We start from the raw sequence: 17,232 nt of genomic DNA, 5'->3' as shown, positions 1-17,232 counted from the left end.
AAATTAAATATTACTAACATTGTACTAAATAATTATATCACTTTCCATATATAGATCTAGGGTTTTTTACCTTTTGAATTAGAGAAGCTATATTCCACAACCCAAAGTGTTAGTTGATAAAGGAAAGAAAAAAATTACATTTGTTAATTTCCCAGAATCTGGAAGCATGTAATGTTATTTATGAATGTGTTACACAAACACAAAAATATGGAATGTGCAGTGAATAGCTGAATGGATTGAAAGCACAAATACAATGAAAAGGGGCCCCCATTAGTGAAAACCCAGCAGAAGCAAACAAATGAAGTGAAGGGTGTAGAATTTAAACAATTTAGCCTAGAAGGAAAAGAAGCCCTCTTCTCCCAGCAGCTAATCCACTGTGAAATGCTTCTGCATTTTACAGCAGAATCTCTAATTAAATCTCCAGTGTATCAGGTAAGGGTTTCCCTTGCTGTTCATTAATCACAACTTTCCGTCTAGAATTCTGAGTTCCAGTTTTACCAAATAGCTCAAATTGCAACCTTTTTACAACACAGGAACTCGTTTTCTGCAAAGAAAATGCTGCCCATTCTATAGTAAGCTTCAGCATTGTACTGAGTAAGAACACTCCACAATGGCAGAGCTGCATTGCAGGCTAATCTTTTGTTGAACAATTTAGCATCTCTGAATACTCTTGTTTTGCGTCAGCCAATTCAAACATAAAGGCTGAAATACTATGGAAGAAGAGGAAAGTGCACAAGTGGTTGTCCTTTCCCACCACTGAGGGCTAAGGTCTGGGATCCTTCATGAATACCAAGGTAAACCTGTCAGTGAAAGGAAAGCCTTGCTAGTTGGTATTCGGCACAGCTGGGGCTCAGACTAAACTTAAGGCTGCGTTGTAACTAATGATTTCAAGGACTCAGTCTTGGTAAATTCCTAGAGGAGAAGGCAAAGGAGAAGAACGAAGGGCAAGTTTGCTACTAATGGGTTTGCTGATTACATTGTCTAGCTGGCAACAAACTTTACTGCCTCCCTGTTTCCATATCTGATCAAATATATCAGACTCCTGTAAAACTACAAATATCCTGCTATTGTAAACATTTGGGAATTTCTGATCTGCATTAGCAAAAATCAGCAAGCCAATCTACTCTACTAACATAAACCACCAGAACTTTATACTGGAACAGAGATCAACAACAGGCATTAAAAACATTTGCATCTCATCCATCTAATGCTAGGATAAACAGGAGGATTATAGCTCTGACCACTTGGTGTATACAATGTCTGTTAATTTACTTAATCTTCCACATTGTTGGACTAATCTATCGCTTTCCGGAAGTTTGGGACCTTCTTCGCCCACTATAACAATGCTCAGGCTCCCATAGTTTATTTTATTTTATTTTTTAAACAAGGCAAACTGAAGTCAGATTGTGCTAGAAAATGAGAAACCGATGGCCAAAAAAAGTAAAATAACCCAAGTTGAAAAGTTGAAAGGCTCACTTTATAAACTGAGAGAACATCCGATCCAAATTTGGTGTGAAGGGCTGCTACAATCTTCCATTTGCTATGACACAAAAATAAGCTTGCCAAAATCTTGTCTGTTAAGTAAGAAAGTAGCACACCAAATGTATCCCTGTAAATTTAGGTTAAATCTATAAGTAATGCCTATGTCAAAGTATTCCAACCCTTATAAGATCAAGTCCTAAAAGAATAATTCTACCTTATTTCTTCGATATCAATAAAATAAAGTAAAAAATACTGACTGGGGGAAAAATTACAAATTCTATTTCAAGACATGCAATATCTGTATAGTAATAATCCTCATGTAGGTTTCATGAGGTCTGACTGCAAACTGCCTGCTTTCTTCAAATCTCTTACATACATAAACAAAAAATCTTGATGAGATTTAGCAGCCATTCTCTCAGTTCCTGCCTCTGACATTCTGTTGTTCTTGTTATTAAATGGATGTCAGCTAAGTCTAGTCATCTATCCAGCTTATGTCTACCTCAGTAGTTAAGTCATCTTTCAGGGCATTTTTATTTGGCCCAGTTCTACCTCAGTTCCATCTTAGGGCTTAGATTATTTCTTTTTTTTCATGCTGTAATTTGCCACAAAGAACCTGTGTTACTTCTAAGATTAGCCATTTTGCAAAGTTCCACAGGTTGTTTGGAATAGAATAGGATCTGTTTCATTGCACTTCTCAAATTCCCCTCAACGAAAAACTTGCTTTCCTCTCATACTTGATGAACTCACATTCTTAATTAAATTCACAAGAAACAGTCTGCCTGTAGCTCTAAACAGAAGGGCCTTCAGGGTTTGCTTTACAAAATTTTAATATGAAGTTCTGTGCTCATACTTATGGTTCCCCAGCTCCCAAACAGGGCTTTTTTTTCCTCTCCCTGTTATACATTGTTGTAAACCTCACATAACGATAGAAGGAGAAGGCCCAGAGAGAGTCACTTGCAGCACAGTCGCAGCATGTTTGTAGGTTCACATATCCTCTGCACGCAATTTGTTGTGCATACAAGAAGTCTGAAGGATCTAAAGGTTAAAGGTCAAACCCAGCTAATACTGGACAATACTAGATGCTTTGAACAGACTCAAACCCCGAATTAGCAAACTTTGGTAAAGAGGGCCATTTCTGTGTTCTTTCATGCTGGGTGTCAGATTTTCCTGGAACAGATTTTAATACCAGCAATGAAAACACTACCACGTCTAGCATGTAACAAGGAGTTAATAAAACAGAGGGAAAGCAGGACCATGACGTAAGCATGCTTGACACACCATGCATAGTAATAAAATTACAGATACACTGAAGGGACTAAAAATTAAAAGCATACTTATTTTTATTTTAAAAAGAAAGTCAACACACACACAAATGCTTTACCTGACAATAAAATCAAACTCTGATCCTGCGAGCATTAACACTCCAAGCAGAGTGGACACGGCCCCATCCAGCACTGGTGCAAACATGTGTTCCAATGCAAGGACAGCCCTATGGTTCCTGTCTCCTATGGCAGTTAAAAATGCCTGTAACACAGTTAAGTCCATTTCATTAGACAGATGCGTACAACCTTCCAAACAGCCTCTCTCACAGAATGCACGTTTTTTCACCAGTTAATTACTGCAAACTACAGTTTATGAAAGTATCTCTATAGCTGGCTATCCTTCAAGAGAAGGCCTGATTCTGCAGTCATACCACATACCTGCTGCTGAAGTCACACAACCACAGTAACCACTGATTAACAGAGTCAGGCCATAGTAATAATTTTGGAAACAATGCCTGCTTGCATCAGTAGCCTTTTGTCTCCAGCTTTGCTTATTTCCACCTGCAAATAATTCATTTCAATGTGAAAGCACTTCAGGTGTCAAAATTACAGGGCTACTCCTCTCACTCTTGTAGGGCCACGGTTTCCATGACTTTTTTAACACTTCTATTTCATTCAAAATAAATGTTTTTGCAACTTCTACTACTTCAAAGCTAGCAGGCTTATACACACAAAATTGCCTTAGGAATAATGCTGAACATGGTAATGCCTGAGCAACAATATGACTAGCGAAATGTCTTTCTCCCTCCAACTCCTTAGTGAGCAAGCTGTATCAAGAACACTCAAATGCTGTTCCGTATGAATTTGTCTTCCCTGTGTACAACTTAATGGTTTAAGATGACAAGAACCTGGTTGATCTTTTTCTTGTGATCTGTAAGAGCTCTCTCTTCCACAAATTCTCTACTGCCTATAAAGATATGAGCTCAAGCAGCTATCTTCCTCTTGGTCCTGGAATTTAAGTCTCTCTTCTCTAGCAGCTTATTTTCACTTGTCTGACAAATTTGGGGTGAAATCACACATTAAAAAGTTATTTGGTGGGACAAGCAGACCAAAAATGGGTACATGTGGAGTGAGATTCCCAACCCTCACTTCCGCAGGTAGCCAAACCATGTATTATTAATCTTTAGTAGTGGATTAAAAGTGGTCTGTGGACAATTAATGTATCCAGGACATTTTACATTCCCATATGCATAAAGGGATAAAGAATCCCCCTCAGGGTAAAGGCAGCTGTCAATGAGATGACTCACATGAATGGGAGCTATGGGATCTGATCCACAAACATATTAACAAGTTATATAAAGATATGTATATGTGTGTAATTAAAGGATACGTAATAGAAGAGTCTACTATCGATTCAGAATTTATTTGCAGAATTAAAAAAGTGAGGTTACAATTCACAAGCGATAGCAGAGAACTGAGCCAGAAGTAGATTGTGAATCACTCTTATTAAACAAGTTCAATTAAGTTCTGTATCAGTAGTTCAGCACTGCGTTTTTTGTTTATGCAACACTGGTTTGACTGTTTATATGCAGGAAGTTCTGTGAGGGTCAGTACTGCTGCTATCATTTGAGGTCTACTAGGCATTCTTTTATTTAAAGCCTACGTTTGAAAGTTTTTGACTCCAGAATCAATGTGAAAAAAAATGCAATTTTGAGTTTGCTTGGCATTTTACCTTCAGCCACGGGTGACTTTTACTTTAAAAAAAAAAAAAAAAAATATATATATATATATATAAAAAGTCCTGTAAAATAGATTAGTTTCTTCTCATTTAGAAACAACTGTTTTGTCCTTTTTTATTTCAGTTTTCCTGTTTTAAATCTTCAATTCTAAGAAACTGTAATTTCTTTCTTCCTCTTGTACATCATTAGTTTCTGACACTTCCCAAACTATTCCAAATCCTAGCAAACAGGTTTACCTCCAAAAGCCTAACTATCCATAGCAGTAGGGGAAAAAAAACATGTCACCACTTCAGGGATCCAGCTGCTACTTTTTAACCTCGCTCTACCTCCTCTACGATTTTTCTTAAAACTATTCTTTCCATCCGGCCACTTTATGTGCCTCAACTCTATACCTCATCTACAACATGTTCCCAGTATTTGGCCATCTCCAGTGAGCTAAGATCCGTGTTAGTTCTCCTCTTCTTTTCCATGGTCATCAGGTCCTCTTAGCAGTCTACCAGTCCTCCTTTTGAGTCTAAAAGCCCCGTTGCATTCCTATCCAACGTCACCACCACTTTCCAGCCCCTTCCCTTCACTTCTTTTTGGATTGCTACCATACTAATATACTAGAGATTACAGCAGACTACAAGCATGTCCTCCCTGAAATTATATTCTATCGACCACTCATCCTTTACTACTTTTTAATACAGTAAAATTCAAATCCATGAAGACAATGTATTCTTAAACTATTCTGAAATATCAATTAGATAGCCTTATAGGAAAACTACTTATGCTGAGTGGGCAAAATGTTGCAAAGATCAGCGCTGACATTGTCAAATGTGAACACAGAAAAACAGGCCTTTACTCTATTCTTTGTCACCAAATAATGCAAGATGAGTTTTGCTTATCTTGAACACCCAAAACTGCCCCCTTGCAAGTGCACTGTCGTTTCTACTAATTTTGCACATCACCTTGACTAAGCTGGCTGAGTAGGTGCACTCTGGATTTGGACACTTAACCTTGAAAATGTTGAAAATCTTTCTATAAAATGTACTTTTTTCCCCTCTCTGCTTCTCTTCATCACATCGGAAAACTGTTTTCCTACAGTCTGCATGTTTGTGCCCACTATTAATAGCTGGTGGGCTCTGAAAAGAAGGTGCAGATTTTTCAAGTGAAAAATTAATCCAAATACATTCAAATTTTAGTGGTCCAGAGAGACCAAATGACACTGTATGTGATTTTGAAAATCTCCTTTACAGGTTTCTCTTCCCTAAGATACAGAATCTACATGTAAGAGGGAACAAATAGCTACATAGCACTCAGGCAAAAACAGTGAGGCTGCAAACAAGGACCAGGGGAATCTGGACTGAAGCAAGGTGCATTAAGAGCTCTGTTTTGCTATGTATTTCCATCACTCAATTACATATCATGGCTAATGTGTCCCCTCTTATCTCCTGGGAGACTGACTCAATAGTTAGGAAGCACTTCATCAGGATCAACGCCGCTCTGTCAAGACAAACTGAATGGCACACAAAACTGTGACCTATTTCCTTCTGAGAATCATGCCACTGACTTAGGAGACTAAGTAAGGATTTCTGATCCTAACATTGCCACCATTTTATTTTAAAATATTTTGAAAATGCTTCCTGATTTTACGTACCAAAGCAACATGAACAGTGAATTCTACGCCAATGCCAACAGAAGCGATCAGGATAACCACAGGCACTGCACTCAGCTTTATTCCGATTAGACCCATCATGCCAAACAGCTCCACAGTCATCAGAGCCAGCACCACCACCTAGATGATTTCAAACAGCTGTTAGTAACTTCTTCTCCAGACAAATGAAGAGAAAGCTATTGCAAAACAACATAGTGACTATAAAACACACTCCTCAAAGGCATCCTGTATTCCCAAAGACAAGCTGCTTTTCCTTGTTTCATTGTGCTCAACGGCAGTGACTTGCTAAAGAACCAGTTTAAATTACACTCCTAAGAACCAGTTAACAGACCAAGCATCAGTTTTGTATTGGTTACAATTTATCAGTGATCTGAAAAACAATTTATGCTTCCTTATCATGGATACCCCCTAAACATACATGTTGTCTTTTTCACCTGTTTCTCAGACAATCCTTCCAGAGAAAGTAACTTGCAACTACCTGTATTGGAATTCTTTTTGTAGAACTGCAAATAAGTGAGGATGACTTTTGAGTGGGTTTAAAACCCACAAGAAAGTGAATGCCATAATCAGCTGATGAGTCTCAGGTTTCAGAGGGGCTCTGAGCTTTTAAGATACTTGGAGGGATTGACACGGACAAAGCGAACAGTTAAATCTAAGGCAAAGCTTTTATTTTTCTTTCATCTACCTTGTAAAAAAAAATGAGGAAAAGGGAGGGGAGGAAATCTGTAGAATCAACTTTAAAAGTTGCTACAGCCAAGCAGGGAAAAAAGATAGACATACTTATAAAAGCAATGGTGGACTCTGAAAATAAACGCCTTTTCCAAGGGAAAAAAGTATGCACTACAATAAATTATTTTATAAGCTAATGAATCAAGAGTAATAACACAAATTGCTTGATTAAGTGCTATGAAAAATATTCTAGACTAAACATTTACCTTTTAACATACCTGTCGTATAAATGTACATTACAAAAACTAGTAACTGTTTTACGCTTTTCTAGTTCTGGCATTTTATAAACCATACGATAGTTTATGGAATTTAAACATAGGAACATCATCATTCAATTTAACTTGAATGTTTACTGAGAGGCTTATGGTGCTTTGCAGACAGTATGGTGGAGTATTCTTTTCAGTTTATATGGCTCTTTCTCTTCAATAGCTCAGTTACACTCTTTCCACAGTGTGTACCGTACAACCTAACTATTTTTTTTCCAGAAAGACTGCATTCAGAAATCAGTGGGGAAATTTACAGGCAAGTTAGTCACAAGCAACTGCCTTGAAAAATAACTATGTCTGATAAAAGGGGAGATGGAATAAATAATTAGAAATAGCTTTAATATTTAATAAGCTCTTAATTTTCCTCTCTATTTCTCATGTTAGCATGCATCTGAGCAAGGGCAAAAGTTTATGCACCTTTCTGAGAAACCTTTAAAGCTGCAAAAAAGGTGGCCAAAGGATTAAAGTTATTAAGGTTTGTACCTTTAGCATGAACCCTACCCCCTCAAGTTGAATAAATATATAATGAATGATGCAATATACATACTCCACCAGAGGCCCAGACATAAACAAAACCTTCCGACTACAGCAAGAGCTATGCTGAAAGGAATTTGACTTCAACAAAGACCCTTATAATAAACTTACAATGATCCCAGCCGTCCAGGGGTTTAGGAGGAAGAGGGCACACACCAGAAACGTGCAAGCCAAAACCACGCTAATGGATAAGAGGAGCCAGTGACGAAGCCCAATGTACTGCTCCCAAAACAGAAATGGGTAACCGTTTGGGTAGCTGGCGATCCCCAGGCTGGTGTAGTTGCTACAGATAGCTCTCACTTTCTCGATAGCCTCCACAAAGTCAGAAGTTTCACGCAATCCGTTGAGGTAGAAAGGAAACTGAGCGTATTCTATGGGCTCAGCTGCTGGAACTAGGAAAAGGATAGCAGTGTTACAATGTGTGTTTGGAAAGAAGAAGATACACAGAGAGTACAAGTAACAAAATCCTTTGATCTCCACAGCAAAATGCTTAAAGGTGCTGTATTTAAATTTTACTTCTTTGGAAGAAGTGACATTTAAAAAACTCCCCAATAAATTGAAAACTGAAGCAGTACAGAAGATTACTATATTTTATCATGCAGTGCAATGGGATGAACACAGTCTACATCAAGTCCCCAAACAATTCTATATAATTTAAGAGATATATTTGAATACATGTATTTAATCCTCATCAGTGTCACCATGGTTTTTATTGAACACCTGGCCCAAAATCCCTAACTGCAATATAAAGTAGAAGATCACATCATCTTAAAACATTTTATCCAAATTCTCTTCTTTTATGCCAAGTGCAGTTCCTCTGAAATCAAAAGTAATTTCCCTGAGATTAATTGAAGTTCACTGACACAAAACTAGAGAGAAATTATGCTCCATCAGGCTGATTGGTTTTTAAAATTTCCATTGAATATTTTGAAAGTCGGATTCAGAAATCCATGTTCTGTTATTGATGCAAATGACTGGGAAAAAAAACTAATATAAAAGTAATGATTTAATGAGGAAATACATAACTTTTTATCCTTTAATAATTTGACAAACCAACACTCTCCACACTTCTTTTTGAGTGCAATGCTAAGACTACTGTATGACAAGAAAAAAAAAAACTTCCACAACAAGCATTTTGTTAGTGCCATTGTGTGTTCCAGACCCTGCAGGGTCATTCAGTTGACTTGCTAAACATGATTTGCCCTATTATAATCTCAACTATAAATTTTCTTTAAGACAAGACTTGGCTGACTGCCACAAAGCTCTAGGGTTCGGATACGCTGAAGCATGGCTAGCTGGTTACCCAATCACATTTCCAAGTGCACCAGTCCTCCCCATAGGCCCTCTCCCCTTTCCCACTGGTGTCCAACTAGTAATCCTCCCAGTAAATTGAAAGCTGAAGCAAAGCAATGCAAACTGGCATTGTTGCTCAAGAAAACAGTGAATGGCACGGAATGGGACTGCTCCCCTACCTAAGTAGCTGTTGTACTGTATCAGTGTTGGTAGCTTAGCATATGAGCTAACTTGATAAAAATCCCTTAGGTATTAAGAATTGAGGATAAACATGATATAATCTCAGTGGTGAAATTTCAGAATGAAGTAGGCAGGAACTTCACGTGATCTCACAGAGAGAACTATCAGGTGACACTAAAAAGCAATGCTTACTCTAAGCTCTTAGAGCTTTAAACTGTTACAAAACTAATTTTTCAACATGATAAAACCCTGCAGCAGTGCCACATTTGCAATGGCGCATGGGCCTCCTAAGACTGCAGAGTGACACAATATATTGTGCTGTTTACGCTTCTGAGCCCTATGCAGCATCAGCCAACTACCAAGTTACTGGTTCTTGAAGGAAGGAGCCGGGGCACTTACATAAACTCTAAGACATGAAGAGGAAATGCCACTTACTTCTCAGCCTCGTTTCTGGCATATAGTCTGCTTTGTCGTGGACCCACTCCGGGCGGTGAGGCCGGATGTTGGCTTGCGAGGCGGCATAGGCCACAGGGTCATTGCTAACCCAGGCTGTCAGGTAGATGTAGAAAGCATTTGGGTTAATGATTCCATCCGCATCCACCAGACGCTGTTTGGTCAACTGCAAAATGAAAAAAATTAGAAGCCTTTCAGAAAGAGTTTTGCTTTCAGGGTTTTTGCCGTAAAGCTTTCAACAAATGGCCTGGAGTTGCAACACAAGTATAGGAAGGGAAAAGCAAAAGGGCATGAATCTTCACTTGAAATGACTTATCAGTAAACTATTGTTTGACAAAGAAAAAAAATCTAAAAAACTACAGTGACAGTAGAAGTGGTTATTTATAAATTAGTACTCATATAATATTTACAATAACCACTAAATCAGCAGACGGTTCCAGAGTAGACTGAACCAATTAAATCCAAATTCTGAAAGCCTGCAGCCAAGAGTGCAAAACAACCAAGTTGGAGAAACATATTTAAAGACAGGGAAAGAAAACCTGGCAAGAGTCCCTATACACGTCTGTGTGCAGTTAACCTCTGTTGTTAACACTGAAGGAAATGCCACCCAGTAAATGGAGGAGAGCTATAAAAATAAAACAACATCTGTATAAATTTTGCTAACACTTGCCTCCTATGACCTATGTATTCAGAAAATGCCCAGCGTCAAGAAAGCAGACGAGTGCCCTGTGTTATTTGGGTCACTGTGGGCAAATGCATCTGTGGGGTAAACAGCAGTGGTACACTTCTAGGGTTCTGTAGCCAAATCCTGCACAGCTAGAGCTCTGACAGAGGACTCTGTGGGTGAAAAGTATTACTGGGGTTTTTTGTTTTGTTTATTTAAAATTCTGGCTCGGCTCCAGTTTCAGGTCTTTTTAATGAAATGAAAAACAACAGTGACAGCAGTTAAAAAAAAAAAAGCTGGATTCCAGGGATCTGGATTCAATTAGTCCACAGGATATGCAACAACTGTATGTCTTCAAGCTGTCTCTGGAATTGCACAGTACAGCGCTCAGCCCCTGTGGGTGCACCACACTTTTCTCCCTCCCAGGCACAGGAAATTATATCAGCAGCTGCAGTCCAATCACATTTGTTCCACAGCGTACCTGGTACCCTCTGCTAAACAAAATCTCACTGAAGGTTTTCTCTTCAACTCCCTTTCTTTGCTTAATTCATAGCTGAAGCTTCATTCAGACCTGACAGCATGTTGCATGTTGCTATACAGCAGTGTGTTTTACACACCATAGTAACTTTGAACAATGTACTCCGTAAATCTGCCTCCTTTAATGCCAGGAAAAAAAGAAAGACAATAAGCAGATCTGCCAAGAAGCTCATTAGAAAGACTATTTTTCTGCCTGAAAGCACAGTGAGTCAATGATGACTCTAGGAGACGAGAAGTTAGGTTATTGCAGAATTTCTTCTTAGAGGTTTGAAATCTAATTTTAGTGTAAAGAGTCAAACCTAATGTGTTTCCACCTACCAATACCTACAGCAAATGCAGTCATATGCTATGATAACCTTGCAAAAGAACCTCAGACATATTTAGGCAGCGCAAACAACTGCCAGTCTTAGTTCTGCAACAGTATAGCTGTATTTAATGATGATGGTACAAGAATACAATACAGCACATAACAATTTCAGCCCCCTTAGTAGTATCATTCGTTAACGTCTTTTTTTAAATGTTTTGCATAAATCAATAGGAACTAACCAAATAATTGCAGATGCTAGATTCAAAGCCGCAGCAGAAAGCTGAGCAAAGGTCAACCCTATAAGGCAATCTGATTCAAATCAGAAACAATGCCACTTAGGGCAACAAGGCTAACATTGGCTCTGTATGGCATAGGACCAAACTCCACCTACCTATGGATGCAGCAAAGCATTTTTCACAGCAGTTTCAGTGGAAACTGAGCGTGTCTGAAACGGGAGTAGCACCAAACGCACGCTAACCAGTAATAATCAAGGGCAGGCATTCCCAGTGTTGATTTTGAACACTTTGCAACACAGGCCACACTGCAGCTAACAAGTGGCTTCAGCAAAGTCAGTGAGGCCATGCAGTAAGGTGTAACTCAGGCATTCAATTCATCAAGATGAAAAAAGAGACTACGACATGCTCTTTGCATCTCCCCCTGCTCCTGAATGACTTGTATATTCCTATATAAACCAGTATGGACTTTGATACAGTACCTGGCTGATGTCGATGGGCTTTGCTCGGTTGCCTGTTTGTACCAAGAGTTTGTAAGCCAAAACAGCATCATCAGATCCATTTTTGTAATTGTTGTAAGTGATCTTCCCAGTTTCCCAGTCACTGTCAAATGCATCCTGAAGTCCTGAAGAGTTAAGGGAGGCAAGGGGAAGACAGAACAAGCAGATAAGCAATCACTCTTAGAAACAAATTTCAGTAGGAAGAAAGAATAATGACCCTTTTTCATAGCTGCATCAGGAAGAAGATTATCCACCTGTTGCCTCCTAAATTTGGGGCTCCTCATTCACTGTCAGTATGTAGGAAGGTAAAAGTATCAGTTGCATGTCCAGTATTTTGCCCAAAGAAAGGCAGCGGAAGCAAGAAAGTACAAGGGAGAAGCCTCAAGAGTCTTCCCATGTGGTGGAGACCAGCAAACCTGAGCCAGCAAGCTGCAGATGCCATGTGCACTGCTGTAAACCAGCTTCCCCTCAAGGCAAAGAGATCTTTGATGGGATTAGGAGCCTCTGGTCCCGCATCCTTCTCAGAGCCTTTGAGAGCAACTTAGAGCTCTGCTAGGAGAAATATAAGGGGAAGAGTTAAGCTTGTCTAGAATAAAAAGTGGTTTTCCTCATGAACCACAATTCCAGAATCATCACACTCAAAACTCCATAAGCATATTTCCATTTATCACCTCTTTCATACACACCCTCCTCAAAACAAAGCTGAAGTCTTGTCCTGACCTGGATGGTGCCAGAACAGAAAAGGGCTGAGTTCAGCCCTTCCTACTTCACCGCCTACTGTGGACTGAAAACCGGAGGAGGCATTCCTAGAAAGGAAACATCCTCCATCCTCCCCTCTGCCTCACCAAAACCCTGGCCGTGTGCAGTGATCCACAGAGGAGGACACACACCGCTCTCATTAACTGTTTTGGGCTACTGCAGAGCACTGAGGCAATAGCTTCTACGATATAACCAGAAATTCCACTACAAGGGAAAAAAAAACCACACTCAAACTTTCAACTTCAAACAGCAACTCAGCTGCTCCTCGAGCACAGCGTGAGTGAACACGATTTTGTCAATTTGTTCCATCTGTTCAACTTGTGCAGCTAATACAAGTCGTGGGATCTGCTGCCAGCACATGTAAAGATCACAGCCAACACCTATTCACTCTCAACTGTTATTTTCCTCCTTGCCACCCTGCAAGGGGGAGGGAACACCTCACAGCACAAATTTGGATCAGATTTAGTACAGGAAGCCACAGCCCAGTACAAGGAGGCTCTGTGCAAGCAGATGACAAACCGCATGTCCAGGGAAGGGAAGGAAAAGGCTGGGGGAGTGGCGGTGAAGGAAATCGCCGACCCACCTCGCAGCTGTGCTGAGGAGCCGTAATGAAAACCGTCATTACAGATCAGACAGGTTAGCTACAGCTGTATGGAGATAAGAGCGCTGGAAGAGAAAATGCACCCAGCCAACACCACCTCCGGGCTGGAGTACACGCTGCCATTTACAAACTCATCCCCTCTCCTGTAGAAAACTGCCTCCCATGTTGTCCTGCCAAATCATACACTCATGAAGCCAACAGACTGAGAACCGAGCGATGAAAGCCTGCCAGATCTCTGCATGCCACCCTCCACACCCGCCCAGGAGGAGGACAATTTGCCATCAGGTTTTCTGGCATCACCAAAAGACTTCAGGGCCCCCTTTAAAAAAGCGTTGTTTGCTGGTGCTCTCGGAGAGGGGAAAACATTGCTTAGGATATGCAAAAATACCAATCCATCCCTGTTGTGCCAACTTCAGCTCCATGTCAGTCTCTCACAAAGTGGCCAGGTGAGAGCATTTATGCCATGGTACCAGTCATGTGAAAGATGACTTTGGGATAAGAGGAGGCTGTCGAAAAAGCACGTGGGAAAGGAGACCACCAAGGAACAGCTTAACTTACAGTAAAAATGGCTCCCTTCAGCAGGAGGAGCACACAAATTGCTATCATAGACAGCATGTGGGGGCAGAGCTTTCAGACTTAACATCCAACCCCTGTCAGGGGGCTCCGCAGACACACAATAACAAATAAATCCACTGGCATGTGACATTACCAATTTGTGGTTGCAAGGTATGTCAAAAAACGGCATGTACATTTAACGTTACTGCAGTGGGTGAAAACTCAGGTCTCTCGCATTTCCCCCCCTCCCCTCTTCTTACAAGTTCGGTCAACTCTCAAACCCTACTCCCTTTTATATCTTTATTCCTCAGCTGGCTTAACTACTTTATGCTCTGGGTTATTTTATTACTGATCTTGCTGAAACTGAAAGTCTGTGGAAAGAATATGAAGAAACTACTATCGGTTGTGCCTAATTTCTAAAGAATTCCAAAATGTCAATAATTAAAATTTCCCGTAACTTTGAAATTAATAGCAGAGTTGCTGCTTTCAAAGCAAACAGTACTCTGTTCATACCAATGATTTAAAAAGACATTTAATCTTTTATAAATGGGATTAATGAAATGTTTCTGGGCAGAAAGATAGAAGTAACTTGTTGACTTCTCTCTGCAGAAAAGTTATAAGAATTAAGGGACTTTAAAAAAATCTTATATATGGGATTTTTTCATATCAACAGTCACTTTTGCTTGATGCTTCAGAAGAAAGTGAATTCCTCCAAAATTATGTGGGATGCAGGAATGGGGGTGAGGAAGGAACTCCTACTGACTCATGTGAACAGCTGGCACCATGAAACACCAGATAAAATTACCCTTTGCAAAAACAAGCCTAATTACAAGCCATCAGGGAATTCAAGCTACCTCATTTACATTCAGTCACTTACAAAAATAATGTTAACATTTCCAGTTTAAATGAATGATTAGTGTTAACTCTTCTTCTGTTGCATTTTCAGTAACAGAAATATGCTAACATGATATGCTACCAGAAAGCAAAATACAAGGGAACCTCTGAAAAAAGAAGTGCATTAGGCTGAAGGCACTCCACTGATAGCGTACAGCTAAGATCAAGGATGCCTTCTTGATAAAAAATGCTTTTGTTCATGTGCTGTTGCTTCCCTCATTCTGCCAGACAAATGTGTGCGTGTCAGAAGGCCATCTTGAGCCATTAATCTCCAGCACTGAATTCCCAGTCAAGTTGGCAAGAATTAGCCATGAAGTTCAAAGTTGTCCCTACTTTGATTAACCTGCTCCTCCAGCATGTAAAAATGTACCAGTAGAACTGTTCCCACCTCACAGAGGATCCTCCCTGAATCCAGCCTAAACCTGTATCTTGTTTTTAAATTGTTTTCACCTCCCCTCCCCTTTAGTCCCTCAGCATCAGCCCCAGTTGGCAACAATCAGGTATTTTTTCTATTAGTGTCTGCACCTTGAGATACTTCCTAACTATGACAAATGTGGCAGCTTTTAGTGTAAGTTTAGTTCCCCCCTGTCACATCAATGCCCTGTACCATTTCAAAAATAACTTCTTTCTATTAACACATTCCAATGTCCTTCTTCTTTACAGCTTTGTGAATACAGAATCACACTCTACGAAGACAGCTTTGTGTCTTTACAAAGCAGCTGGTTTATATTAATTGTGCCCCTCTTGGGGAAGGTGGGGAGGAAGGGTAAGGACACAGACCTAAATGCTAATTAGTAATCATAATCATTAACTCTAAACCTGTGGGTGATCAAGTTACTGCTTCCTGGAGCCTCCCTGACTATTCCAGTCTAACATTTTAGGTCCACGCACCCCATCGGTATATCCAGGGTACTAGGAATACTCACAGCTCCTCTAGTGGAAGAAAAGCAGGGAGGACAAGGAAGAAGGACAGGCAGGCTAACGTGGGCTGGAAGGGGGAATGTAACTATGGGCAGTAAGAAGAACATAGGAACACCCCTAAGAGCAGAGCGGATCTGGAAAGGTCACACATGAGCACGGACATAGAGCACAGCGAAGGAGACGTGCAGGCCCTTGGCACTGGGCCACGGCCACACAAACAGTCCTTAGCACAAGGAGGTGATTACAAAGAGGACAGGGAGGCATCTGAAGTGGAAGAGGTTCGGGAAAGTACGTGGTGGGCCTGCGAGAGGGGTAATGGGAATGCGAGCACCCCCAGGAGCAACTCCAGATGGGCAAGCCTCCAGCGTTTCACTCTGAGAAGCCAGCAAGGGAGCAGATCCAAGGGCACCTCTTCCCGAGTTTACTGCTGGCAGACCGTGCTGAGGTTCAGCGCTAATATGTGAAGATCCTGAACACGATCTCTGATTTCCATCTCCCTCGCAGGTTTGGGGGTGGGGAGGAAGGTGGAAGAGGGGACACCAGACACATTTTTTCCTACCATTTTGGAACAACAACAAATAGCCACAAAAGAAATAAAATAAATGGCAGAGGTACAAGAGAATTGGAAAATCATGTAGAAAGATGCTTGCTTAGAAATCTAGGAAGTATAGTAATGTTCCAATCCAGCAAAACATCTAAGCTATGTTGAATTTTCTTCCTGCCAGTAATACCTTCCCTTACAGCTCAATATGCTTATGTGAGCAAAATATTTTAAGTAAAACTTCCAGTAAGTAGACTGTAATGAATGGATCCAATATGTTTAAAAAACATTAAAAAACCAAAGCTAATAGCTGAAATACTGCTTTGCACGATTTATCAGTGCATGAAACACATGGGAAACTTGATCATTTTGTTTAGATGCGTCACTTAGATGCATCCGCTTTCCTGATATTGCCTGACATATTTCAGAAGGAATAAAATACCCCAAATACTGGCAGTTACCTACATGTTCTCTAAGAATCATTGGCTGCACTGGTCATCTGTAAACAGTTACAGTTAAAATTTACAGTCTCACTAGGTCAGCACAATTTATTTTTCTGTTGGCAAAAGCTTCCTGGAGATTCTCCCAACAGAAAGACAGAGGTAGGACAGAAGTACTCCTGGGCAGAATTATGACTGCTGTTAAATTTGCTGAGATGTAACAGTACTATTTATTCTGAAGACAAAGCAGTTATTTGTCTCAACATGTGTAATTATAGTATCTTTAATATCTTTAATAAGCTGACTTCAATATAATTATCATCATAGTACCTGAAAGGCCATGCCTTCTCTTGTCTTCCCCTGCCCCACTACAATTCAGCACAGACAAAGCACCACCATAGTAAGAGTGAGGATACTTGACTGGAAATCTAGAATGTATAGTAAGCTCCCAATCCAGTAAAACACATAAGCCACACTGACTTTTCTTCATGCCAGCAGTCCCAGCTGAAGCCAACAGGATCACTCATATGCTGAAAGTTAAGCCTGTGCCAAAATACATCGCCAGACAGGGACTTTTCATTTACTGTTCTCAAAACACTCAGCAAACATTTATTTTCCCAAGACAGTGGGCCATATTTGGCCATTAATTATAAAGCAGAACTCCTCATTAGCTGCTTAGAAATTA

The 17,232-nt window shown here is 40.2% G+C and overlaps 1 protein-coding gene across 4 annotated transcripts in view; it reads right to left on the bottom strand.

Moving 5' to 3' along the window:
* The window catches only part of PTCH1 (patched 1), a 75,739-nt gene that overhangs the window by 8,361 nt on the left and 50,146 nt on the right, over nucleotides 1-17,232 (bottom strand). For 3 of the 4 annotated variants that reach the window (XM_052777147.1, XM_052777146.1, XM_052777148.1), the window contains exons 16-20: nucleotides 11,819-11,961; nucleotides 9,578-9,761; nucleotides 7,781-8,061; nucleotides 6,123-6,260; nucleotides 2,864-3,006 (exon numbers count right to left, since the gene is read on the bottom strand). In XM_052777147.1, coding sequence (XP_052633107.1) covers nucleotides 2,864-3,006; nucleotides 6,123-6,260; nucleotides 7,781-8,061; nucleotides 9,578-9,761; nucleotides 11,819-11,961 — 889 coding nt within the window. Of the gene's footprint in view, nucleotides 1-70; nucleotides 88-2,863; nucleotides 3,007-6,122; nucleotides 6,261-7,780; nucleotides 8,062-9,577; nucleotides 9,762-11,818; nucleotides 11,962-17,232 lie in introns of all 4 variants that reach the window. The other variant, XR_008233508.1, reaches the window with a different exon arrangement.

Source organism: Harpia harpyja, chromosome Z (assembly GCF_026419915.1).
Source record: "Harpia harpyja isolate bHarHar1 chromosome Z, bHarHar1 primary haplotype, whole genome shotgun sequence".
NCBI classification, from domain to species: Eukaryota; Metazoa; Chordata; class Aves; order Accipitriformes; family Accipitridae; genus Harpia; species Harpia harpyja.
This window is presented reverse-complemented; position numbering and strand designations above follow the sequence as displayed.